Source organism: Xiphophorus maculatus, chromosome 12 (assembly GCF_002775205.1).
Source record: "Xiphophorus maculatus strain JP 163 A chromosome 12, X_maculatus-5.0-male, whole genome shotgun sequence".
Taxonomy (NCBI): domain Eukaryota; kingdom Metazoa; phylum Chordata; class Actinopteri; order Cyprinodontiformes; family Poeciliidae; genus Xiphophorus; species Xiphophorus maculatus.
The window spans coordinates 5,010,082-5,036,924 of NC_036454.1; the positions used below are offsets into that span (position 1 = coordinate 5,010,082).

Sequence of the window (26,843 nt, forward strand, 5' to 3'; positions counted from 1 at the left end):
ATGTACCAATCTGATATTAATATTTCTATCAGTCCTGATATTGAAAAAGTTCTAAATCGGGTATCGGTCATAATGTTTCCAATCCATGAGGGCAGATATATTGAGTTTAATTTTATGCTTTGAGGTCTGTGTAACATTCTGCTTCATTATTAATTTTACAATATATTTAGAATTCCCAATTGCTCTTTCTGAACCAGCTGAAAGAAAATTAGTTGCAGTTCTTTTTACATTTGACTAAGGTTCAACATATTGTTTTGAATGAAATAAAGTTGTTATTTTTACGTTTGACCAAGCTTGTGAAGCTATTGGTGTTTTTAAGTGTGATGTGCTAGTGCAGAGTTAGTAAATACATTTGTAATTTAGTACATTTTGTCTGTGTTTAAAAAAAGAAACATTTTAAGTGAATTCAGCACTGTTTTTATGTATTGAATCGGTATCGGTCGATACCAAACCTCAGACATCAGTATCGGTATCGAAAGTGAAAAAAGTGCATTGGTGCATCCCTCATACTAATATCCTAATACCAAATATTTGGCATCTGCACCTGAAAAACTTCCTGAAGTTTAGACCTTGCTGATAGACATAAAAATAGTTAATTTCTAAAGTAGTCAAGTTACCACATTTATTTATTGTGAAACAAATGTCTGAAGGAAATGGCCAAATGTGCAAAATCTTTGACAGGTAAGAAACAAAACTATATGTGTAAGATGTACTTGGTGTTATTGCTTGAGTCCGAAATAATTATAGAAAATAAAACAAGCTTGTTCCAAAAAAAAAAGAAACAGAATTTAAATTGAAGAAGCATGCAATAGGGCTGCAGAATGCATAATCTACACGCACATTTTGTTTCCATTCTTCAGTCTAAACTGTCAATCTTTAACAGAAAACAGAGTTCAAAGTGACCGGGAGGGGCACAGTTTCCTCCTAAAATGTTTGGAGATTAGTCTGATCTGAGCAAGTCGACCAAAACGAGATTTGCAAACATGAAAACAATCACTTTCCTCTTCAAAGCAAAGCATGCCATGCACTGCTGCAAACCATCTTCTGAGAAGTTTCTACGTTTTCACATCTCCACCGTCCCCATCTGAAATGTTAACATTTGTGGTGTGAGTGTGTCACAGCGGACTTCGCTTTGAGGTCTTAAAAGGAACAAGCACTTTTCTAATTGTCAGCTCTTGCTCCCACAGCACATTAATCTGGGCAGTGCAGCCAGGGATTAGCTCCAAACAGAGGGGAAGTCCCTGCCGGCTGATCTCACGTCAAACACACACACACACACACACACACACACGCTTGAATATGCCTAAGCATGTATACCGTAAGCATCTAGTTCATGCATATGTGAGGACGCAATACACACATATAATATTGGTTCCAGTGCACCCACTAATGAGATGCAGCTTTTCTAACCACTCACATTATGTGACATCATGGAGTCCCACTGTATTAAGTCTGTTAACATTTAGGAATATAAGTGACTCAAGTCAGGTAAGCTGCAGGCGGGCGGCAGGGTGGCCTTGTGGTTACAGCAACCACCTTGTAACTGAAAGGTCAGGATGCCTTCAATGGCCCCAGATGTCCATCAAATTTAATTGAGGCCAAAAGCCTTTATGCACAGTAAGAGGCTCGAAATGTCAGCTGAACACCAAATGTGCAAATTATACGCTTCGGGATTTGGCTCCAGCTTGAACAAAAATCAAGCTTTTATTGGTCAGCTCTTTGACTCCTACAGTTATGAAATAGATTGAGAGCAAAGTAGGTGTTTGCTTTCTGACTATCTGAGCTGCAGGCTTCTTGGATAGACAAGTTACCGTAAAAAGGGGGTTGTTTAAAGGATTATTTTAATAATCAATTAATCTGTCGCGACATGATTTGGTACCATCGTCACAAACACAGAAACAGTTATGCTAGCTATACACACCAGAGTACTCTCTGCCAGCCATCTGTTGCAATTGGGATGGTAGGAAATTTATTTTTTGCTTTGTCCATAAAGCTACGCTGAGCATCAACTACAGCAGCCAACTGTTCTGTCTTATCTGCATCCACACACTTTGCCCTGAACCAAAGTGTGCTGTGAACTGGCATCTAGGCAGCAGCTCCAGGAGGAGAAGGGTTGTCCTATTCGACGCATCATGCTAGTCATTTTAAGGATGCCTATTGATCCCCGAAAACAATAAAAGCCTGAAAATCAATGAATAAAATTCCACTGGACCAGATATAAGAGGCTGCTAGCATTTGGCATTCGTAAACAAAGCATAGTCGTAAGAGTATAACATAAATCACCCGGCTGGAGCATGAGCCGCTGAATAGTAAAACATCACCTAACAAAGCGTCGAGGCAGATCATTTGTCTTGAAGAATTTTAATAATCGAGGTACTCAAATCGTTCAAAGCATTTTAGCGTAAACTGTTGGCTTGTTGTTTCAACGTTATCCACAGACAGTTTGGCTTAAAATGTATTAATTTTATTTTTTCAATCTGAGTTTCAGTTGCTGGTATAATGATGGGTAGAAAAGACAACAAACTGTGATACTTAAAGGTTCAAAGTGTCTGTAAAAGCAGCATCCACAGTCTTTTTCCAAGCATGAAAAAACACTCAGATGACTGCAGAAACAAACAAAAGAAAAAATTACACACACTGCCAATTCCAAAGTGGCTCATTGGTGTGAACTTTCTGTAGTAATAGGCAGATAAAACATGGTGGGGGGAGCCCTATTTGATGCACTTCGGTGCTAAATTAAAAGCTTTCGAGCAGGATCTGCATAATAAAACCAGCCTACAGGCAGCAGGTTATGGTTTTTACATTTTTGATCCAGATAGCTGATATTCTAATCTAAGCAGGTATGAAAATATCCACTTATCTTGTAAAAACAGAGATGGAAGGAAATACCTAAGCAATAAAACAAGTTTGGGGGAATCCCTTAAGTGCTACAATACCCAAATCAATCAATAATCTTATAAAGACAGAAAACAGTAAAAAGCATGCAAGTCGGGCATAATAAATCATTTATAAGCTTCAGTAAATCAGTGATTTAAAAATTCAAAACACCCATTTGCTCAGAAAGAAATATTGGGAGGAAATACTACCTGGAAAAACATTGTATTTTTTTAAGAGATTAGGTCCAGATGTGTCCATTTTTTTCACAAAGTCAATTATGCAATTAGGATTCTGTCTTGAGATCCGTTTTGTAAAGCAAATCTGCCCTGGCACGTAGGCAACTAGCCTCCCTATAGGACGGCCTGATGCCATGACAGGACACGTGTAAAAAATAAATAATAATCCTTGTTTGCATATGGATGAGAGGCACAATCCCAGGTAGAACAAAACTGTTTGTGTCTGTGGTTTCTCACCATAAATGTTCTTTCCAATGAGAAAAAAAAAAAAAGAAATCAAATCCGAAGTCTAAAGGTTTTTCTAACTTGATAAATAACTTTTCCTCTGTTCCAATGTTTGCGATTTCTCTAAGACGCAGACACATTTATGGCTAGAACATAGAAGTCAACGTCAAAATTGAAATTAAAGGGGCTAGCTTCGGGTTGTTGACACGGAGTGACCCATATGTATTCCTGTCAGCTTTCACACACAGCTGCACTCAAATCTGGCAACCAGCAAACTCTGTAATAAACATATTGATGGATTCTACAGCGGCCAAAATAACCACAGGACCTCGCATTGTTACCTCCTGCTTTCTCCCACTGGAGTCCTCCCTCATGCTTGTTTAACTCATACATTTTAATTTATTACTTTTGCATAAAGCAGAAATGTGTGTAATCTGTAGCAGATCTGCACTTAATACAAAGGCTGAATTTGCAAAGAGAGAGTTAATGGAAATGGAGCTGTTGGTGAATTACGCAGTAGGTTTCTAATTAAAGAGCACATATCAGCATATAACAAGAACACATACAATTCTTAAAATTCTCAAATGTAAACACTATTTCTGTTACTTTTTTAAGCAGATATGAGACAGAAAACATAGTGGTTGTTTGACATATTAAAGACCTTTCTAATGCGAAAATGTTAAATATGTGTGCTCACTCAATCCTTTTTCCGTGACTGGCAACAATAAAAGAAGTACAGAGTGAACATTTTTAAAGTTCGTCTAAGCAGAAAGTTCAACTGAGATTTGTGAAAGCAAAAAGATTTTGATGTTTGTTTGTTTTTTATTCGTCATCTGCCAGTAGAGAATCTCTGTGGACATTTGCAGATTCTTAAATGGAACCAATAATCTGCCTCATCAAACTTTCTCCCTGTATCTTTTTCCAAGATAATTAGAAACAGCAAAGTCATATTTTTTTCAACATCTGAGGAAAAACAGCTTAAATAGACGCTGTAGAACCAAGTTGTTAGAATCTAACCGTAGATGGACTTGACATGACAGATAATTTCCTACGAGTAATATTTCGACAGCTAAATGAATGCTTAATTCAACATTTTTAGCACAAATTACTCATTTACTGCAGTAAATTAGTGATTGGGCTTGCCACAGAGCACTGTTAAATCCCTGTCTTGGTTGCCAGTTTGTTAGGTCTCCAAACAACTGCTCCCAGTCTTCTAACTATCACACTTTCTTGCATATTTCTCAACTTCAGGCATGAAAATGAACAGACCGAAACACGACTGCAATCGAAAAGTTGCACCTCGCCCTTTAAAAATGCAATTGGAAACATGTCAGATGTTTCTGTGTTCGTCTCTATACAAATACTTTGGATAAATTTTTTCTGCTTTAAAGCCATAGCATGACTTTTCACCACAAGGCCCATTAATATAAAACATTTCTTTTGTTTAACTTTAAACAAAGAAACGTAGAATGTGAGTTGTTGCAGCTGTGTAAAGAATGGCGTGCACATGAACTGAAGCTAACCCTCACATAACAGCTATAATAACCAGAGCCTTGCTCTGGTTTAATGATGAGTTACTCTGTGATTATTATTTAGCCTGCCTAAAATAACTTTTAAAACAGGTGCAGCGCTATCAGAGACTTATATTTGTGGACGCATTCCGGAGCAGACAAAGCTGCAGGTGTAAGGCTTTGAAAAGGAAAAGCGTACACAGCACAATCAGTCCTGAAGACGGATAGAGACAGGCAGGGGGAAAAACTGTTTGCACTAAATCTAATTAGCTTTGTTCTTTGATTCAGTCTTCACAGTGTTTGTTAAAGGCAGATTCACAAAAAACAACATCCAGTTCACCACAGGGGCAATGCTCAGTTTGATTCTCTGCTTCAGTTTCCTTAGGGTTGATACTGAGCAAGCGGAAACATGAAAGATTCAATTATGGTTTCAGTGATTATATTTAATTATATCATGACTAATCACTTCAAGCAGCAAATGAGGTCACGGGAAGCCAGGGCATTAGAAGGAATGGTGCAGACAGCTTCATCTCTTAATTAATTTTCCAACCATCATCTTCTCTTTAAATAAAATGTGGTAAAGATTTACTGGTGGCTTAATGCAGGTAATAATTTAAGTGGCCCAATAGTAACAAATGAAAGACCTCCAACAGATTGATTTTCCGTTCTGTAATTAAAAGGTTTGATAGACAGAAATAAACACGGACAAGGAAGGTTATGATTAGGTCTGTAAAGATGTTGATCATTTTCTTTTCTTTTGGGATCAAAGGCTGCTATATTTAAACATCTGAATGTTGTGATGAAAAAGTGCACATATAAAGTTTGGAAATGAAGCAAGTCCAAGTTCAGACCTCCATACTGCATTACGTTACAATATGGCCAATTAGTACCACCGTGGTCATTGAACCAGCGTTTGGTAGCTTTACAGTGTGAGCCAAGTCCTGCTGGAAAATGAAATCATACTCTACAAAAAGCTTGTCAGCAGAAGGAGGCATGAAGAATAAAATGTCCTGGTAGATGACCGCTTTGACTGTGGACTTCAGAAGACCCAGTAGACCAACATCAGATGTACATACTCGGGTGTAATGTGGGTCCACTGTCTGCGGATGGTTGAGATTTCTTAGTTGAGCGTATCGATTTCCTACATTTCCCACATTTTTCACATTTTCCTCATTTCCACTTAGCACAACACAGTCCCTGATCCTCATCCAGGGTCTGAGCCATTTCCTCCGATGTATTTTTTTGGTCTCTGAAAGTCCTTATCCCGACAATTTCATCCACATGATGGTGGCGATTCTCAACTTTATCAGCTCAAAAGGCTTGTTCCCTGCCAAGCAGTTTATTGTGCGACACCAACTGTGTGTACGCAGGTATAAAAATGTGCAATGTCCGATGCACGCGTACCTCTGAGTAGCAAAGTACGGCTCTCCCAATCTTCATCCACAGCGCTGAAAACGGTTCTTAGTGATGTAGTTGCATGATGAAAATAGCATAATCTCGTTTGCTGTTCTCGAAATGGACCTGAGTCAAACTATTTTGCACACAATGCGATATGGTCAGAAGTCTGTTGCTGCATTTGTATGCAGAAATGTGCTCTGACGACAATGCTGATAATTCCCTTCAACTAGTCCGCTTCAGCTGTCTGGTTTTTGTATCCACAGGTGACATATATTTTTAAGGAGCGTTTATCAGACAAATTGCATACATTTGTCTGATTTTTCAAAACACACCAACAAAGATTGTCAAGTGGCTAAAAACCCATGGATGGAAATTTCAAAGTTGTTCTCCTCAGTGTCTATATGTTTACAGTATACTGAAACGGGAGAGGCGTCCCCATGTGGTCTTCACCTGGTGTGGAAGACGTGTGCGAATACAAACGTCCCACAACCACGTAACGGCGCGTTGACTGATTTGGCTTTGGACAAAGTACGTGAAAGCCTTTAGGAAGCTTTCCAAAAGAAATTCAAACTTTACTTCTGAATGTAAAAATAGGCCTTTGGACAATTAAGCAACACTCCAGTTCTTTTTCTACTTAACCTGGTGAGACACATCTGACAATGTCTTTGGTTCAGAAGTGGTTTGCTAACTGTAGCCCATGTTCTGGATACATCTGACTGTGGCTGAAGCCCAATCTTAGTTGGGCTTTGCTTCACAATTCACTCAAGGCTTTAATTTCTCTCTTGCAGGTTTTCCAACTCAATTTTCCAGCTTTCATACAGAACGTTGTGAACATCTAGCTTCTTTAACACAGACCTTTTATGTCAATGACTGTGCTGGACAACTGGAAAGTCAGCAGTTTCCCTCATGATTGAGGGAAATTTATATTTCTGTATAAAATAAAGAGATTTTATACAGAAATATATTCATGTCTTGTAATTTTCTGAGAAATTTAATGTTGTATTTTCCATAAGCTCTAACCCAAAATCTTAAAAATGAATCTAAATAAATGCTTGAAATTGTCAGGATTGTGGTGTGAGTGTTTTTCTGTGTTAGTGTAACTTCACTTTGAGAGAGGATCTTTGCAGGAGAGCTCTGCTGGCTCTGCGCTGCCTGCACACCTGGGGTCAATCACCTCTTTAGGAGATTGGTGAATATAAGGAGCCACAAGATAGTTGGATGGTTAACTGTGATTGTAGACTTCAGTTCTCCAGAACTTCTTGTGACTTTCTATTGTGACTTTCTGTGAGTTTATGAGTTTCAAGCCACCTTGTCTCTTGTGCTCCAACATTATGTTCACACTGTAGTCTAAGGTGACCTAAATCCATATTTTTTCCTCTTATGCTGCCTGTACCTGATCTTTTCATGACAGTCTGAACAACAGAGATTGGATTTTTACAAATGTGATCCAGGCTACTTTGATATGAGGTCTTGAATCCAATCCTGATCTTTTCAAATATGACTTGTGTCTTTACAGTCAATTCACATTCATCCAACCTCTACATCATTGATACTTGACAAATATCACGATGCTGCATCCATCATGACACAAATGTATCACCAGTTTTCAAAGCCTCATTTTTTGCTAATCTGGAAGCATGTCAAGTGTCCTAATATATGCAACGAAGAGGGCATGTGGTGCGAGGAGGAGGAAACCTATCGCATACCAAGAAGGCCATGCAAAATTAACCAAAAAGTGTTTTCAAGAGAGGGAGGGATCCAAAATAAATCTTGAAAGACCTGGCTATCACCCTCTTTGTCCGGCTCTTATCCAAATTTAGCTCCACACACAACTAGAGGTTAATTCTTTTGACCCGGGACAAACTCTTTCCGCGTTATTAGGCATTTCTCCCGTTGACAGAAGCTTTCAAAGCCTGTTCGTTACAGAGCAAACATGTCAGAGAACGCACCAAGAATGCCAACTATCCCAATGAGGCAGCAGCTTCCTGTAGGTAGTCGACCGACATGAGTCAATCGTTTACTGGACCCTGAAAGTCTTTGATGAAGTTATAGATCCAAATGAAGGCAAGATTGTATTCACTTAAATAGTGAGAGAGCATTGTACTTGCAACACTTTTTACTCGTTGAAGTTCCCTACTAAAAACATTGGACATAATTAACCAACTAATAACTTAGAGATTGACATATCTTCAAGACTTACCCCAGTTGGTACATTAGAACTATTAGGGAGATGAAAAGTTTTAAAAAATAAACTTGACTTCTTGCCTGCTCAGTTATTATAATCATCCTGTGATCTGCAGGTGACCACTAAAAACTTCCTGAAAAGCTCAGTTCTGCAGTGAGGTCAACCTAAGCAGCTGTATTTGCACTTATTTATGTTGTGGAAATAATCCTCTGAAGTTATGAAGCTCTTAAAAGTTAGGTTTACTCTGGATGACGCTTAGCTTGTTGCTTGCTTCAGCAAAACCAATTTTAAAGACATTTTTCAGTTCCAGTAAAAACTCAGACTAACAAGAGTTTTAGAGGCTGTCCAGTGGTGAGATTTGTTTTCACAAAAATACATTGACCACAACGGGTAATAAATATTGAACCATATACATTTAGTAATATGATTTAAAAAAATACTCACTGTAGAAAAAGCATAGTAATTCTTGCTGGTGTGTATTTAAGTCACAAGCTTTGTTTCTGTTATAAATGAGTGCAAAGCTTTGTCAGTGTTCAGCTAATGTCAAAAATACGCAATTTTGCAATTGTGGTTTTTTAAATATTAATATAATTAATAAATATAAATATTTATTTAAATTAAATAAGAAATGCAAATAAGTTGCCCCGCCATTGTCCTTCTAGTACTTCCTTTTGTCAGCTAATTTATTTTCAAAGCGTCAACTTGTGCAATTTTATGAATAATGGAAACAAAGTAGGAATCAAGTAGCGCAATGACGCATCTTCAACTGTCTTAACTGCCATTGAAATATACCCTTATTTAATGCAAAAGAAAAAAACGTGTAAATATTGGATCAAGGTTCAGCACGAGGGCAGAGGAAAGATAATTGTTTTGAATGAATAAAGAGGATCCAGTACCACAAGGCTTTCTGCCAAACAGCTCACACCTGTGGCTGTGCTGCGCTCACCATAACACGGTGACATGAAACAGAACACTCGGCTCGTTGTAATTTGAAAGTTATTTTACAAACCATTATCGTAAATTTCCCTTTGAGGACCCTTTCTTTAGTATCAGTTTATGATCCGTCAGTTGGCCCCCAGGGCAAGGGGAGCGGGAGGTAAGCCGAGCGTGCTCTCTGTGAGCTAAGTGGCAGCCTCGATGTGTCATGGGAAAGAAAACATGTCCCCTGTGGCCGGCCTGTTTAAGGTATCCCGTTTTTAAAGGCTGACTTCTCCCTTTAATGCCGACATCACAGGCTGGTCTGGCCCCCGAGCCAGTCACAAACAGGAAGTCTCTGCTAATCCTGGTCTTCCCTAATGACGCAGAGGAATTCTCAATATTCCTATTGTCTTCCTGTATATGTTTCCTTTAAACCTTTAGCTCTGAACCTTTCCAAGACCAGGGATTAAGGCGCTTATGAATGAAAAAGATTTTTTATACATCATCAAAGATACTTTGCGAATAAATGGTATGGACTCTGTGTTGTAATTAAAAGAATACCTAATTTATTCCAAAGAAAAATGAAATGTCATAACTCAAATCATCGGCGTACCTTCAAGGAGTCATGGTGATACTGTGGACAGGAAGGATCTCTGGTAGCAGTCAGTCTTGCAACAAATTTGAAGAGGCCTCTGACTGAAGACTGCTGCTCTATCATAGTCTCATGCCTGCCATGCCATGCTGACACCTAAATATCCAGAGACAGAGACGCCATTCCACAATAACATGCCCTGGATGACACTATCAGGTTTTGGCTAGCACTGCTAATCCACCTCATTTACTTTTGCCATTCCACTTTAAGGGTTAGAGTTAGAATATCAAAGTTTTGAACACGTTTATAATGAAAACACAGCTAATGAGTTCTACTCCAACGGTCTACAAAGTCAGCATCTGATGCCGCTGAGCACATTTGGGATGTGGTGAAACTTTATATTTGCTTCAAGGATGTGTAGCTGACAAAGCTAACCTTGCCAATATGTAAATATGAACCAAAATCTCTGAGGAGTTTAATGAACACCTTGCTTAATCCACGGAACAGTTTCTGAAAGCAATGTGTTCATAATGCAGTGGGCTGTAAGTGCAAATCCTTACGCTGGAGAAAAAAAAAGCTACTTCAGTTTCCTGTAAATGCTTTGTTTTATTTACCTGAAAACCAGATGTTCAGAAGAGAAACTGCAAGCTCTCAGACTGGAAGTAACAAAGCTGTCTGATAACCTGGGGCTGTGCAGACAAAGTGTTGGGCCGCAGCCCGGTGTGCCGTGAATGCTGATGCACAGATTACAGCCGGGTTTGTCATGGGTACAGTCCAGACCAGCTCTGCTCCTATCAGCATTATCTGAAAGCACTCAGGCGTGACATCTGCCAAGAGGCCTGCTGCAGGGTCCGGCCTCATCACCGGGAACACATCCAAGTAAAATATTGTTGCCCTCGCACACCGTGGGGCAGCATCTTGTCACAACTCCTCTTTAACCAGGAGGTGATGTTTATGACAGCGCTTGGAAAACGAATTCCATGAAGACGAGGAACGGATAGAGAGCTCAACATACCACACACAGCCGTGGACTTTGATTACAAGCTCAGAGGGTGGTATCTTTGAGCTCTTCCTCTTCTCCATCGTGGCTTCACCAGCGTATTATCAGCTGTGGAAATGTCCGACGCAACTCTCTGAAGGAGCGGGATCAAAGTGGATGACATAAGCCAGCGCTGCTTTCAGAGGAAGGAGATAAATGCACTGAGCAGGGCCTTTATCAAAGGCCTCCCTGTTTTAAGATCCTGATTAAAGCTGGGGGACCTTTTCCTTCCCCCAATCCCAGTGGACATAGGTGTTCAAACATGATTCTGTTTTAGTTGGCCTGCAAGAAGCTCCACCTTCGGGCCTTACCATGAGACTCCCGCAATTGCTGTCTGTCACAACGTAGCACAAGGGATCCATAGTGTTTTTATTGAGTTTTTCAAAGCATGAATTACACTTCAGCTCAGCCCTGAGAGGGGAAAAGAATAATAAAAACGGTGACTTTGTTTGATCTCTGATTTCTTGAGGCAGGGGAACAACAGAAAATGTGGCCATGCGGTGTGAGAAAACAGCGTTGTACAGAGCGACACGAATCATGTCAGGTTGTGCAAACAAGTTTATCTTTTTCCCCCCTCATTTCCTGCGTTCTGTTGACCGATATCTGAATTATTTCTGTAAGACAAGTTGAGCAGATTTATTTTCTCCGTCGAATGGGGTAAGATAAATGAGGCGGATTGCAGTATTACAACGAGCCGCCACTGGGATATCAGCACAGCCAGATGGGAGCTGGAAACAGGATAGGAAGTAAGATAACTACATGTTGGCACAAACATGTAGGGGGGCGTGCTGTGGTGGCGCAGGGGGTTAGCACGCCCCACATTTGGAGGCCTCCTTCAAAAATGGTGCCGGCTCAGCTGGCTGCCTGCAGATGCAGCTCCCATCTTGTGTGTGTTAATCTGTGTATAAAAAATTCTTGCTGTAACTGCGAAATAATTTCCCTGCTGGGATGAATAAAGTAATTCTTCTTCTTCTTAAACTTCTTGTTTTGGTGATTTTCCTGTTTCACCCGGTAACTTTAGAGACAGTTAAAGCATAAAGATACATTCTGAGCATCCAGATTTCCAAAATGATTTCTATTTAGTAAACAGCAGAATAGTAAGAGAGATGAAAGTGAGAAACCTTTAGGGTTTTCCTTCTATAAGCTCGTCACAGGCGTTTGCTGGGATTTTGGTCCATTCCTCCTGACAGAACTGGTACAACAGACTCCTGGTTGTGGTGCTTCATGAACACACACTTTTTCAGTTCTGCTCAGTTTTTTTTATGGGTAACAGGTCAAAACTTTCACTCCAAAACAATGACCTGGTAATCCTTTGACTATTTCCTAACTACTTTATGCTTATTGCTCATTGACCGGTTGGAAGACCCATTGATGTCCAAGCTTTAACTTCATGGCTGATGTCTTCAGATGTTGCTTCAATATTTCCACATAAGACTCTTTTCTCATGATGTCCTAAATCATCATGATGCGGCCACCCCCATACTTCAATTGGGATAGCGTTCTCAAATAACATCTCTCTCTCTGAAGTCCTTTTGAAAAATGGCTTCCTCCACATTGAGTGGCTTTTCAGCCCAGGACATGACACACTGTGGATAATGAAACTCTGACTGGCTTCAGTCAGCTTTTTCACAAGGTTATTTGCTTTCATTCTGTGGTTGAAATGCAAATTTTGCACCAACACACGTTAATCTCTGAACCAGAGAAGTCAGCTCCTTCCTGAATGGTGCCTGAATCATGAACATTGACTTTTGCTTAGGCAAGCAAAGTTCTTTATATGTGCCCTGTAGCCTTTTCCTTTTTTTTACTGATGGATGTCAGTAACACTTAGATCTGGGCATCATCTATTGCTTTTGGAGCTATTCCAGCCTACTTCACATGGCCGGACAGATTCTGTTTAAATGATTTATTGGTTCTACAAGTCAGAAACGATTCAGGCCACTAAAATCGGACCATAAATGTGTTTCATCATACTTTAAAAAGAGGAGGGGATGCGTTTTCATTATACACAACCTAAAGTCTACTTTTAAGAGAAGAAAACTTGTAAGTTGCAATTGGGAAGTATGCTGCCACACAGTCAGTACACGCTCAAATTTGAAGCCCCAAATCCTTTATTTCTTACTGATAAATAATATTTCCAGAGTAAGAATTATGCATTTTCAGCACCTTGTTTCTTTGTGCTAGCTTTCAACATTTCTCTCAAAGATGCTGGCCAGAGTTTCTCAGTGAATTACATTTTAAAATAACCATGTCAGGCATTTCTGCTGAGGCATGAAACCACAAACATTGTCCAACTTCTACTCAGCATATTTTCTACATGCCTCCACTGTTCCTTTACTTAAGGTCTAGAAGTAAAACAGACATCAAACAAGAGAAAATGGTAAAACAAGGAGCTGATTATCAGGCTTCTATCATGAAGTATTCAAAGAAAAATAACACAATAGACAAAAGTTGATATTTTTATCAGCTTGGTCACGTATCTGGGAAAATATGGAGGCGTATATGGAACATTTCTTCAAGATTTTAAGTTACTTCAGCAGAAAATTGGAGATAAATTATTGGCACTCCTGCTTCTAAAAATTGCAGGGCCCTTGAAGACTGGAGTTGGAGACCCTTCATTTAATGGTTGCTATGGAGATTTGGTGACCGCAAATGCCTCACTCCTGCAGTTTCCCTAACAGTGAACCTTGGAGATTTTGCTACTTCCAGTAACATTCTCCTGACCAACACCATTTCTACTATTTGCCATTTTGAAGAGAGATAAAACAGAGGGCTCTGTCACTTTATATTCGACTCCAGTGAAATTTACTTAACTACAGCTTAAATCCCAAGAAATTACGATGAATTTAAAAGTATGAATTATAAAATGCAGATCTTTTTCTGCACTGAATAAATATTACGTAACTAGGGCGTGCCGTGGTGGCGTAGGGGTTAGCGCAACCCACATTTGGAGGCCTCAAGTCCTCGACGCGGCTGTCGCGGGTTCGACTCCCGGACCCGGCGACATTTACCGCATGTCTTCCCCCCTCTCCCTCCCCCTTTCCTGTCAGCCTACTTCATGAAAAGGGACACTAGAGCCCACAAAAAGACCCCCTGGAGGGGTTACAAAAAAAAAAATAAAATAAAAATATTACGTAACTAAAAAATATAGGTATTATACATATTAATTGCAGGTTTGGTCAAATTTGGAGGGTGCTGCGAATAAATACATAAACTGAACGTTAAGATAATCACAATTGATGTGAAGTCTTTTTCAGAGCAGTAAGCTTGTCTGTAACCAGCTTAAGCTTCCAGCGTTTGCTAATAAACTTTAACCATCTGTGTTTCTCTCCTCCAAGAAAGTCACACACATGTTAATATGTATTACAATTACATGGAAGTATGCAAAGAATCCGACCTGTCTACATTTCAGACGCTTGAAAGTTTAAACCATGAGCTCAAATCTTTGGCATTTTGGTGCAACTGAGAGCCGGGAAGAAAAAAGACAGACCAACATTGACCTGAAGAGAAACTGTCCATCAACAACAGCTGGTCTCATAGGATACGGACCTAAAACACAAACTCCTGCACTTGCTCTTGGATTGACGGGAAGCGAGGGAGGGGAGGCAGGAACTGGGCCAAAGACCGGGGATGGACGATCCAGTAGCTGAAGGCTGCATGCACAGGACGCTCCTGGAAGATGTGCACAGCGTTATGTAGGAGAGATGCTGTCCAGTATTTACTCAGGTGGAATAATACTGCAAAGCAGTCCAGTGTGTAGTGATAAAACAAAGAGGATTCTGAAGAATGCGCTCCATATGCGGCTAAGAGCTGATCCGGTTTAGCTTAATTCCAAGTTTGGGTATCGATGTTTTCACCATAAATGAATTCCTTCAACATTTGCAGGGAGAAGTTATTAGTCCAAATAATTAACAGGAGAGTTCTGGTACATAAAAAACACACCATCTGAGAAAAAAAAAAAGAGTCTGAGGGTGAAGGCCGACGCAGTGAGTGGAGCAGCAGAAAATGCTTCAAGACATACCTTAGAGCCCAGTTTCACATGTTCCCCATAGGCTGGTGGCTCACATTACTTTAAAGTAGCAGATTCTGAGCAGCTGTTGACAAGCTCAGACACTTGGCTAAGCTGCACGTCACCTTGAGGAATCATCATGTTCAAAACGTCCCCTGTCTCCGATCCTTTTAAATTAAACGTAAGCAGCTCAGTCCGATTCTTTGTGACGGTCATCCGTTTTAAATTTGTCGTGGAAACAAAATCAAGAGGAGTGAAACTGAAAAACTGCTTCAGCATTTTACTGAAGCAATTCAACTGTTTTCTCAAAGGCCAACAAAACCATCCATGAGTTTTTCTTATTATGAGCAATGCAACTTTCTAAATTCCACAACTTCTGGAATCCACAGCAATTTAGAGAATGTGCTTCCTTCTCTTTAATGCACTGCAGTATTAGGATGTTGTGTGTGGACGCATCTGAGCATGCAGCAGCACAGGGCAGATGAATCTTTCAAGTTTAATTCCGTCGACGTAACCCTTGGCTTCCCTTCCCGACAGGCAGCCAAGAAGAAGATGTATCCAGACAGAAACTGGAACAATTTAATCGCTGGTGTCAGAAATATGGGAGATAGAAAAAATGTAAACAAAAGCAGTCAATAATATATGACTTTACTGGCCAAACAGCTGCTTCTCAATGGGAAGACATAAATAAACAAAAATGAGCGATCTGAAAGCCTGACTTTAACGTATGCTGCTTTCGGCTCTGTGTCAGCCTCTGTGGATTTGAAAACAAATTTATCACTGAACTTTCAACGCAGTGTGTTGGTTTCTAAGATGATATAATAAAAGCTCCATAAGGCAGGTGCGCATTCCTGCAGCGACACACAATCAGGTAGCATTCAGCTGAAATCTTCCACCTGCCTTAATATTTTCCCCACATGCCTTTCCATAGATTGATGGAGTGAAAACATACCAAGGTCAGGGGTCAACAAGAGAATGAGTGAAAAATCTGAAATAAGAATACATTACGTCTGGATGTGTGTTTGGTTTGTCTTGTCCTGGCTACTGCTGTTGCACGATGGAGCAGCGTATCTTCAGGACATCTGCAGGTAGGTTAGACAAAGCTGTATTTTTTAAGCAATGCTCAAAAGTTTCTTTTTCTTCTGCTTATCCAGATCATTGAAATACAGATGAACCAATCAGGCTTTTCCTGACCAGTACCAGTTCTGGTTTCTGTTGGGTATTACCCCTTTGTACTTGGCGTCATGCTCTTCAGAAAGCAACCCACTCTGCCATGAAGGATATCAAAACAACATATATACTCCTGCAAAGCTTACCACAAAAACACAGTTGGCAGCTTAAAATCACTTTTGCTTAGTTGATTTCACTGTAAAAATGGTCATAGGGTGCTGCTGGTAAAATACAATCAAATACCACATTATGGAGAAGATACACATCTAATCATTAGTAACCATGTACAAAAAACAACTGGTAAGCATCTAGACTTTTGTACACTTTGTTTGCTCTGGAGCAAATAGCAAATTAATGCAGATTTGATCAAATTAACAGACGAGTCAGAAGGGAAAAGGTACCGGTGGGTTTCTAAGTTAACTATTCCCACTTTTTATGGGACTCATGTACTTGATGAATCATGACTTCATCTAGTAGAAGCCATCATGGCGCCTTGTGTGATTGTGTGACGTAGTTGCTAAGAGGTATATATTTCTAAGACCTTTAAGAGATTCAATCTGCCTGCTTACTGTGTATATAGAAGTAGGAGAAGTAGCAGATAATGGTAAAGAAGAAAGGATGTGAAGGAAAATCTGAAGGTAAGTATTTTCATGTATTCAGTCTCATTCAGGCAAAACTTTTACTGAATTGCCTTTGGCTCCAATTATAGCTGCAAGTCTTTTGTCTCTACCAGTTTTGCACAAGAAAAGTTTTGTTCTGTGAACACAAATTTCTATTCTTCCCACAGATTCTCATTTTGATATCAATCTGGACTTTGACTGGGCCATTCTAACACAAGTATATGTTTTGATCTAAACCAATCCATTCCAGCTTTGACTGTATGTTTAGGCCCATTGAGCTAACTCAAGATCAACCTGGATTTATACTGAGACTATTACATGCAATTGGACTCTATTTACTGTTACTGAAGGCATTTGGATCTTAGGCGTGCGACTCAGAGAGCGTTACAACTGAAGAACCGAAAAAGAAAAGTGTAAAACATTGATTTATCTTTTATTCCTGGATATTTCTCAGCTCAGGCATTTCTTTATGTGTGTCAGATGGAGTCACGTTGTGGAGCTAAAAAGAAAAATACATGCTGATTAGGTCAGATCTCAGATATCACAATGGTTCCTTCTTGCGACAAAAAGTCCTTTTTGTCCCCCTGATAGTTGGTTCCAAACTGTTGAGGCCTTCACCCCACCTCTCCTCCACTCAGTGACACCATTCAAGTCAAGGTCATACGATAGCCCTGCAGGACTCTTTTCTTTCTAAAGGTTGTCCACCTTGGTCCTGCTGCTTTGAAATCAAACTTGCCATTGTTGTTTTTACTGCCCATGACAAGGACAAAGGGACTGGGCAGCGGGGACACACACACGGCTTGAAATGCAATAGGGCTGGGAATTCCTCTTTAATTTCAATGCTATACTTGATCTCTGAGCTGCATGACTGACCACCTTATTATCTATAGCGACAGGAGCTTATCAATACAGAATTCGCTGGGTCCACAGACCAAAGACAAACACATCCTTTATGCAGGATGTCCCCTCTGGGCATGAGACTCGCTGCGCAGACCAACCAGTTAAATTCCACAACTAAGAGTAGGAGACTGAAAATCATTTGTGGACATTTAAGACCGGCTTAAGTAAATAGTAAAAAAAAAAAAAAAAAAGGAATTTAGTTTATATTAAATGCTTACATTGTTAACTTAATTTATCTGAAAAAAATTACATTTATGCAGAATATGTGAAAGTATATTAAAACTGTAGAGTGTAGCTTTTATTTTATTTTTTTTTAACAAATTTAAAATTTGTATCATGTTTAAAATGATCATCATGGTGTGACAGGATAAGATCAGTGAAATCATGGAGCTCCATTGCCTTCTCCCAGTTCTGCCAGTACTAACTGCAGAAACACACCAGTCAATCAGAAACAACCAATCAGAGCCAGGAGGCGGGCATTAGCGCTGTCAATCACTCTCAGGCTCTTTGCTAAGCTACAGTTGGTTCAGAACAACATATGCCACCTGCCACCAATGTTAAGGCTAGTTAGCATGGCCCCTGACGATGGCAGATAAATTATTTTCCTCCTCATGTACGACGCTCAGAAATCGTACATTTGAGCGTCGTACATGAGAATGATTGACAGCGCTAAGACCTTCCTCCTCACTCTGAGAGGTGGATTTCTTAAGATGGCAATTGCAGCTCAAAGAGGAGGTGAAGGAGCTAAATTTGATCTGTCTTGTATCTTAATGTCGTGGTGATAGTTTTAATAAATATGGGAAAAACATCTTTGCAAAAGTTACATACTGCAACTTTAAGTTAAATCTGATTTGTTGTCATGAATATTTAATAGGCATGACCAAAAATATATTTTTTGTCATTTTGAAAAAATAATCTGCTTCTATCTTATTTAATTTAAATCACAAATGGTCTGTGAAATTAAATCAGAGGCCATACGTGATTTCAGTACATGATGCTGAATAACCACTGGCAGCTTTCATTTACCCATTAAATGTGTGTTGTAGTCTTTATGCAGATTGTCCAAGGGCTTCCTGTGCACCACATACCAGCAAAGTTAATGTTGTCCTGGCTCAGTAACTTATTCAGTCTAATTCTATGCTTTGTGCATATCATGACTGAGAGAAATCGAGCTTTATTATTTATTTTACATTTTATTTAGAATTGTTAATTGCACTTTCTGAACCATTTGAAAGGTTTGTTGCAGTTTAACATGTTTCATTAAGGTAGTCGATATATTGTTTTTGTCAGTTTATTATTTATTTTGCACTCCTAACTGCGCTGACTGATTAAATTAAAGTTGTAATTGTTTTTACATGTTTGACCAAACTTGTGAAGTTATTGATGTATTTAAATGTACTGCACCGGCGCAGAGTTATCAAATAAAACAGAAACGTTTTAAGTCAGTTCAGCACAGTTCTTCTGTATCAGATCGGTATAAGGCGATATTAAACCTCAGACATCGGTATCGGAATCGGAAGTGAAAAAAAGTGGATCTGTGCATCGCAAAGGAAAACAAAACTAGATCACAAACTGAAAGCACGAACTTAAAGGGGCAGCCATTTTACCCGTGTAAAAGGGATTTCTGGTTAAAACAAGGTACAGATAAAAAAAGTATAAATTTTGGGTTGACCATGAACAGCTGTGTTTACCGCGGTAGGTTATGTAAACACTACACAACCAAATTAAGCACATTTTGGAGATGAAAATGAGCTTCACTGCTTCATCACTGACTACCTTTAAGTTTCCATTCTCCATCCTGATCAACTGCTATCAACCAGGGAAGAGGGCAGGTGTTGGCACCACACCTCCAGCTTTAAATGGAAACTTTCCAACAATGGACACCCTCAGGCATCCTGTCCAGGTGTGACCTGGATTTGATTAAAAGAATGCCTTACCCAGCGCAAATAAAGCCAAAAGCTGCCCAGGTGCAGCTTTTGTTTGTTTAGTGACTTCTGCCAGGGAAGCAGCTTTTGCGACAGGCCCTGAGAAGTGAACGCACAATAAAGGGCAGACTCTGAAAGCTCGTCCACACCAAACCTGACTCCTCACTGGAAAACAAAAACACGAAATGCATTCAGGCCGTAAGTTTGAATGATTTCATGGAGTTTAATTACTATTCTCAAGAGAAGCGACCAGATGGGACTCCATACAAAGAGTTCTTTCAATCTTTTGTAAGTCACAAAGACGCCTAACAATTGTATTAACACGTGTAGTTTCAACCTGACTCTGAATGCTGAGACTGACATAAAGGAGCAACAAAACAGAAGCTCTCCGATGGAGGAAGAGGAAAATGACTTATTGATAAAAAGAAATAAACACAACAGCCAAAACAAGACAGCTCAAGCCACAATCTTAATTTCTTTAAGATAATACAGTAGTTCTGCATAAAAAAATAATTGTTGAACTTTATCACCTTTTATCTTGCAAAGTTAGTAAATATAATTTACAAAACGAGCAGCATCTTAAAAACCTTCTGACAGGTGTAGAAGTTTAAAGCAGCGCTAGCTTCTAAAATTATATTCCAAGTTTTGAGCACCTCCCATATCAGAGAACATTTAGGCTGGAAGAGAAGAGCAGTGTGCAAAAAAACAGCCAAGAGGCCTGTGGTAACTCTGGAGGAGCTGCAGAGATCCACAGCTCAGGTGGAGGAATTTGTAGATAGAATATTTGCTAATCAGGCCTTAATAGAATAATGGAAAGAATAAGAGCTCTGAAGTCATGTAAAAGGAATAAAACCGTCATGTTAACTGAATATTTTCCATCTTGGCCTGTTTTTTGTTTTTTTTAAACAGTGGTGGAAAAAGTCTGACGGTCATCTGTCATCTTTTATAACTGTCAGATATTTCTAACTTTACACAAAGTGTAGAGGAAACTAAATCCCTCTCCATCTTAAATTTTTATTTGTAAAATTATTTGTCACCATCTTGTATTACCTCATCATGCCATCAAGTCGGCGAAACGAGGGGGGAAGCGACAACCAATGGTTCAACATTTACAATCTCACTGAAAGTTTGCGATTTTAACATGACAAAATGGAAAACTGTTGAAGGAGTGAATACTTTTACGAGGTGTCGAGTGCGCCAGAAACCTTTTCCCCTTTCTTTTGTTTTAAAACCAGTTTGTGCATCCATCAATGCGCATGCTACATACAGCACAGTGCTATGAATGAGATACCTAAAGAAACAAAAATGTGCAAACATTAAAAAGATAATATGGAAAGTGGAAGCATGTGTCGGAAAAACGACTGCTTCCCATTAGAGTGCAAAAATGTGCAGATATGAGGAGCTGGAATGTGTTAGCATGAAGGATCCTTTGGTTCAAGGAGGACAGCAGATAGGAGCTTATGTCATGTTTTTAATATGCTTTTAAAAAACTGGCAGAAAACAGAGGGGTCTTTAAAATGCTGGGTGGTCTTACTATCAAATTAAAGATAAACACCCCGACCATTTTATAAAGTGGATTCTGAGTGGAGAGAGAAAAAAATTACTGTTACTCGACTTTTTCATAAATCATAATTGTTTGCAATTTGTTGCAGCTGTTACAATGCAAACAGAACATGTTTTACATATGTATAAACATCACTTTGATACATGCCTACTGGCAAATTGCAATTAAAATTTCACAAACTATTCCTGCAGCACAAAATAAATGCCTGAAACAAGATATGGCACGCCTGCACACATGTGCAAGCGCTGCCTGGAATACATCTGTCTAATGTAAATATACCAACGAGGTCAAGCCTCGTCAAACTGCATTAAGATTACCTGTTACACAAACAGTTTCAAAGAGACGAAGCATTAGGGGGACAAATGTGGCTTTAACTTTAAACGAATAGGGCTCAAAGGAAAACAAGCATCTTCCAGATCCAATTTTTCAACCAAGAAAGTTCCAACAACCTGGAAAAATATTGTGTCAGCAGAGTAAGGTTGGTGATACACATTGCAATAGCTGGCTTGTTTTTTATTTTCTGCAATGCTTATCTACTAATCATTTAACCTAAATGTATCTCTAAAGAATAAAAACAGAAGCTCTTTAAGTTTTTAAGTGTTAATTTTTCCACAGTAAAGATGCCGGGGGAATCCTTCGGTGTTACTTCTCCTTCTACTGTGCGCTTGATGCGATCTAATAGCTGCTAAGCCTGCAGGGTCACGTAAATGGAGGTGAAACAAAACTCCACTTTTTTTTACTCCTGCGTCTTGGGAGTGAATCATTTGAAGTCCATCAGCACTGATGCAGTGTAAAGAACGGCGTTCTTCACAACATGCACAATCGTTCATCGCCCCAAGTCAAAACTAAGATCAACCTGATTACCACCAAAGCGTTTTTCCCCCCAGATATTCTTAAATTCTCTGAACATTTCCTCCAAATATCAATATAAAAAAATCCACATCCCTGGACAGACTTTGCACACAAACTTTGTTATTCGGAGAGGATCTTTGAAGAGGGATTTTCTGGCTGAGTGTGGGCATTTATCAGAACTGCTTCCCCCTCTGTTGCAATCTGCCCCACTGTCCACTGCAGGCCAAACTCTCAGTAGCATCCCTCAGAAGGCCTTAATGGTCCATAAACTTTTTATCATATGATTTTGATTAATGGGGAAAGCTCAGAGGAATCTGTTTGGATAAAACATCTGCTTTGAGTCCAGATTTCACTAAGACCTGAAGTTAAAATTTAAGATCTTCACATTATTTTCTTACAACTTGCTGAGCTAAACAGCTACTTATTGAAAGCAGAATTACATAATAAGCCAACCAAAAATGATCTGACTAATCCAACCAACACTGAAGCAGAGTTCAAAGTCAACAAAACAGTTTTTCTTTACAGGACAACAGAAGGACAACCATGTCCAACCTTCTGATATATTTTCGGACACATGCTTAGAAATATTTGTGTTCTTTTTAAAGAACCCATGAAAGTCACATAAACTCCATGCAGAAACGTCTTAAAATTTAGTTTTTGCAAATTCATCCTGTCAAAATTTTGAGAGGAAGCTGCACACAGTAGCACTGGGTTCAAATCCAGGCTGAGAAAGTTGAACCACAAATAGCTTATGATGGTGGGGGTGCCATGGCGGACCCCAGCCTATTCATGGTTCAGTTTATGGGGATTCACATATTTGCTGATTTTTTTTTTCCGAAAGCGTGTCTAAAAAATTTGAAAGAAAATGCAAGTACGAAGCTGAAGCAACTCAGTAAACCAATAGTGTGTCAACCAATAGCTACTTGACACGCTATTGGTCGGTATTTGCAAACCAGCCAATCCAGAAGCGCCATTTATTTTCCTTACTGCTGATTGGTTGTAGAGCGGAGATTAAGAAGACTGTGAATGTTAGCTTCTGTGGTAGAACCAAGACTGTTTCCACTGTACGTATTAAAGTATGTTAAATATGCTAAAGTATATTTTGACACAGAAAGTTTCCAGCATTTCTAAAGAGCGCCTGAACATTTGTGGATTTTACCTATTCATCGATGGCTGTGGTTCCTAAACCACCATGAATCCCAAGAGTCTGCTGTGGAATAGTAGTGCTTATTACAGGTTCAGGGTGAAATTTGAGGGTTTTATTCTGTGCAATCAGTTCAACAGATGAGAAGTAACAAAACTAGCAATAAAAAAATGTTTCTATTGTGAAGTTCAGCCATTTTTATAATAGTTTGTAAAAACACACAGAATTGTTTTTTTTAGACACAGTTTTCCAATATTTATAAAGATGATCAAGTTGAAAAGGAGATAAAAATAAGTTTTAAAACCTTATTTAACACCTTTAAATGTGTTAAAGAGCAACTCTAATTAGGTGATGTGGAATAAAATCATTTAGACTATACAGAGGAATAATGAAGTTTCTTTATATTTTAAATATTATGTGAGAATTAGGATGAGGCCCCTTTCATATTTATCATTGTGGTTTAATCTAAGAACAAGGTGGTTTTAGTGAGGGGGTCTTATGGTTGGGAAAGGGGGCCACCAGCTGGATTTGGTGGTATTTGGGGAGGGACTGGAACTGGGAGGGGAGGGTCATTTCCACTCAGCTTGACACAGTATGGATTTTGTTTCCATCCTAATGGAATTGCAGAAATATTTGAGGGGAATCCCATTACGTAGCAATTGGAGTGCTGTAATAATGTACTCACAGTCATTTTCCCACTGCGGTTGGCCTCTTCTCGCTCTGCCAGGGCCTTCAGGAAGTTATCGTTGAGCTCCTTTCCTGCACTTGCCAGTGTCCTGGAAAAGACAACACTCAAAAAACTTGAAATGTTTCTCTAAACCTGAGAAAAAGTCACATGAAGACTTACGGGTTCTTTATTTATGGGAGGATTTTACATGTTAAACCCCTCAGAGTGCTATGCTCTGATTCTACTCCAACTTTATTAATTAAAAAAATATATATCAATGAATAGAAATAAATCTGTGCCTTTAAATGTTGGAAGTGATTGTGGATTTTCCAGACTGGCTTTCTTGACACAATATTACATGGTTTTTAACAAGTACCTGTTAAACTATCAACACCAAATATAATTCACCATTAAAGGTTTTCCTCGTTATCATAATTTTCTTCATAGGAAACATAAATCCACAACTATAAACCACACGACTCCGTGACTGCTTTCTGCTCCTAGCTTCGAGTTGTCTCCATAGAAACATGGATTTTGGCGCACACTAATGGATCCGCACCTGAAAAAACACTGGCACTTATATTTGAACAGTTCACAGTGCGGTAGGAGCAACAGAAGTCTGGCACGCGGCCACGGCGGACAGTACACCACATTCATCTGATTCACAGCGAGCGGACATCTTAACGCCTGCAAACGGGCCGCTGGAGACACTTCAAGATGAAGGAGAAGAACTATGAAGAAACAGATGATTACCTACAGATTACTTATCAGTTGGTGATTTTTAATCAGGACCATAAACTAATTTAGGACAGTGACGCATACTACATGCATCGTTTGTGTCTGTTTTTATGTCTTGCTATTTTGCAACTTTGGGAATTTAAGCAGATATTGACATTATGGGTTTAGAACAAAAACCAAATCAAAACCTTTTTATAACATATTCCATTGAGACGCATGCAAACATAAAACCCCCGCCTACTTTTTAATACTTTTTTGTCACAGCTAAAGTACTTTTATCATGTTTGAAAAAGTTCATCAGACTTTAAAGCATGGGTCTGCTTTTTCAGTTCAGACAAATAAAATTCATTTGGAGTCACAAATGTTTCACAGAGGGCGTGCCGTGGTGGCGTAGCGGTTAGTGCGACCCGTATTTGGAGGCCTTCAGTCCTCGACGCGGCCGTCGGGGGTTCGACTCCCGGACCCGACGACATTTGCCGCATGTCTTCCCCCCTCTTCTTCCCCGTTTCCTGTCAGCCTACTATCATATAAGGGACACTAGAGCCCACAAAAGACCCCCTGGACGGGTAAAAAAAAAAAAAAAAGTTTCACAGTGACTTATAACGTTTAATAAATATTGCTATAGCAAATGTGTTATTTTAAAATAATCACAATGTTCTTATTATTATGATTTTGGGGTGTTGTTTTTTTTTTAAAAAGAAAAATACAAAGATTTAGCAAAAAGAGGATGGAAACTGTCTTTGCAACTTTGTGACAAGAAAATAGATCTAAATAAAATTTAGTGGTACTTGTAACTTCATTCTGTTGTGGAAATTAAATTACCATTACATTTTAAAATAGTTGTTTGCTTTTTTTATTATTATTATTTGGAGCCATTTTGGAATTTCCAAAAGCCGCAGGTTGATTTAAGAACTTCAACTTTTTTAACTAATTTCAGTCCATTTTCTGACCGTGACATGATTTTTGTGCTCTGGATTCTTAAAAAATGAAAAGAGTGGACACTTTAATGGAAATAAATGACTTTTTATTTTAAATAAGCAATACAAGTCCAAAGAAAAACCTTAAAGACCTTTTAGCAATGCATTTTCATCATGAACTCTAATTCTTTGAGGTCACCATCACTCCCAAAATGTCAGCATTACATTTGATTAATTAATAATATTACTTCCAGTCATAATAAGTAAGTTGGAAGGATGGAGAGATGACTTTAAACCCAATTTATTCTGTGGTATAAATATATATGACTCAACTCTCTGTAAATATTTTAAATACTTGAGTCCTCGTACTGCCTATGAAACATATTACCTCCATTAATAACCATCAACCAAAAGCCACCTTATTGTGTATTAAATCTTTATCTTCAGCTCTGTATCTGCAGTGCAATGGAAACTCAAGGTGTGGAGTCTGAGTGCATTTTCCTAAATTATGTTTGTTAGATTTGATATTTTATTTCCAATTTCATAGTGAATTCCAGAAGTGCCACATTAAGCACAGACAAACAGCCAAATATTTATTTTAGCCTGGATTAATATCACAGTAAAGGAAAGGAGTCGTTACATTTCCCAGATTTTGTAAGAGGATTGTAACTCTCACTTTACATTTGGCCTGTGCCTCGTTGCGAAAGTGTTAGAGGAATCTCACGGTGGTAAAAGTGCAGAGACGGCACATATTTGGAGGCCGAAACCTCACTCCATCTTCTGAGTGAGTGAAGGATTGCTGCTGGGTCACGGGGGCCGAGGCCCCAAAGTAAACACAGGTGTTGAGGAGCCAAGGAACCGGGGTTACCCCGTCCAGTAGCACGAGCAACACACAGTCACAGAGAGCGAACGATTCTCTGCCGTAAACATGTGGAGATTTCCGTCATTTAACAAATTTCTTATCAAGCCTCATTTAGGAGGGATAACAAGGAAGTTTCAATGAAATGATGGTTATTAGTTCCTAATGACTCGGCATTAAGGAGCCCGGCCTTTTAAGTGTCTTATTTTAGGATTGTGGTCAGGCAGGTGGGCAACATCATTAGGAAAAATGAGAAGAAAATGAAGAGGGAGCTGAACAGTCGTCATCTGGCCTGGTGAAAACAACAAGAAGAACGTCTGTCCTGTAAGAGAAACGTTTCTACGAGCCAGAAGGTGAAACTACCTGCGTTGTTGTCATGTTGTTCATTCAGAACATCCGTCTGGTTCCACAGGGATCCAGGAAATACAGAACATTCAAAATGCTTGAACACGAAAGATGTAAATGTAGATTGAAGCTGTTTAATGTCCCATTCTGAAAGC

General features: G+C 39.2%; 1 protein-coding gene across 1 annotated transcript in view; it reads right to left on the reverse strand.

The window, feature by feature from the left end:
• Positions 1 to 26,843, reverse strand: part of c12h4orf22 (chromosome 12 C4orf22 homolog) — a 75,495-nt gene that overhangs the window by 35,143 nt on the left and 13,509 nt on the right. Inside the window, exon 3 of the mRNA XM_023344038.1 lies at positions 23,848 to 23,938. Coding sequence (XP_023199806.1) covers positions 23,848 to 23,938 — 91 coding nt within the window. The remainder of the gene's footprint in view (positions 1 to 23,847; positions 23,939 to 26,843) is intronic.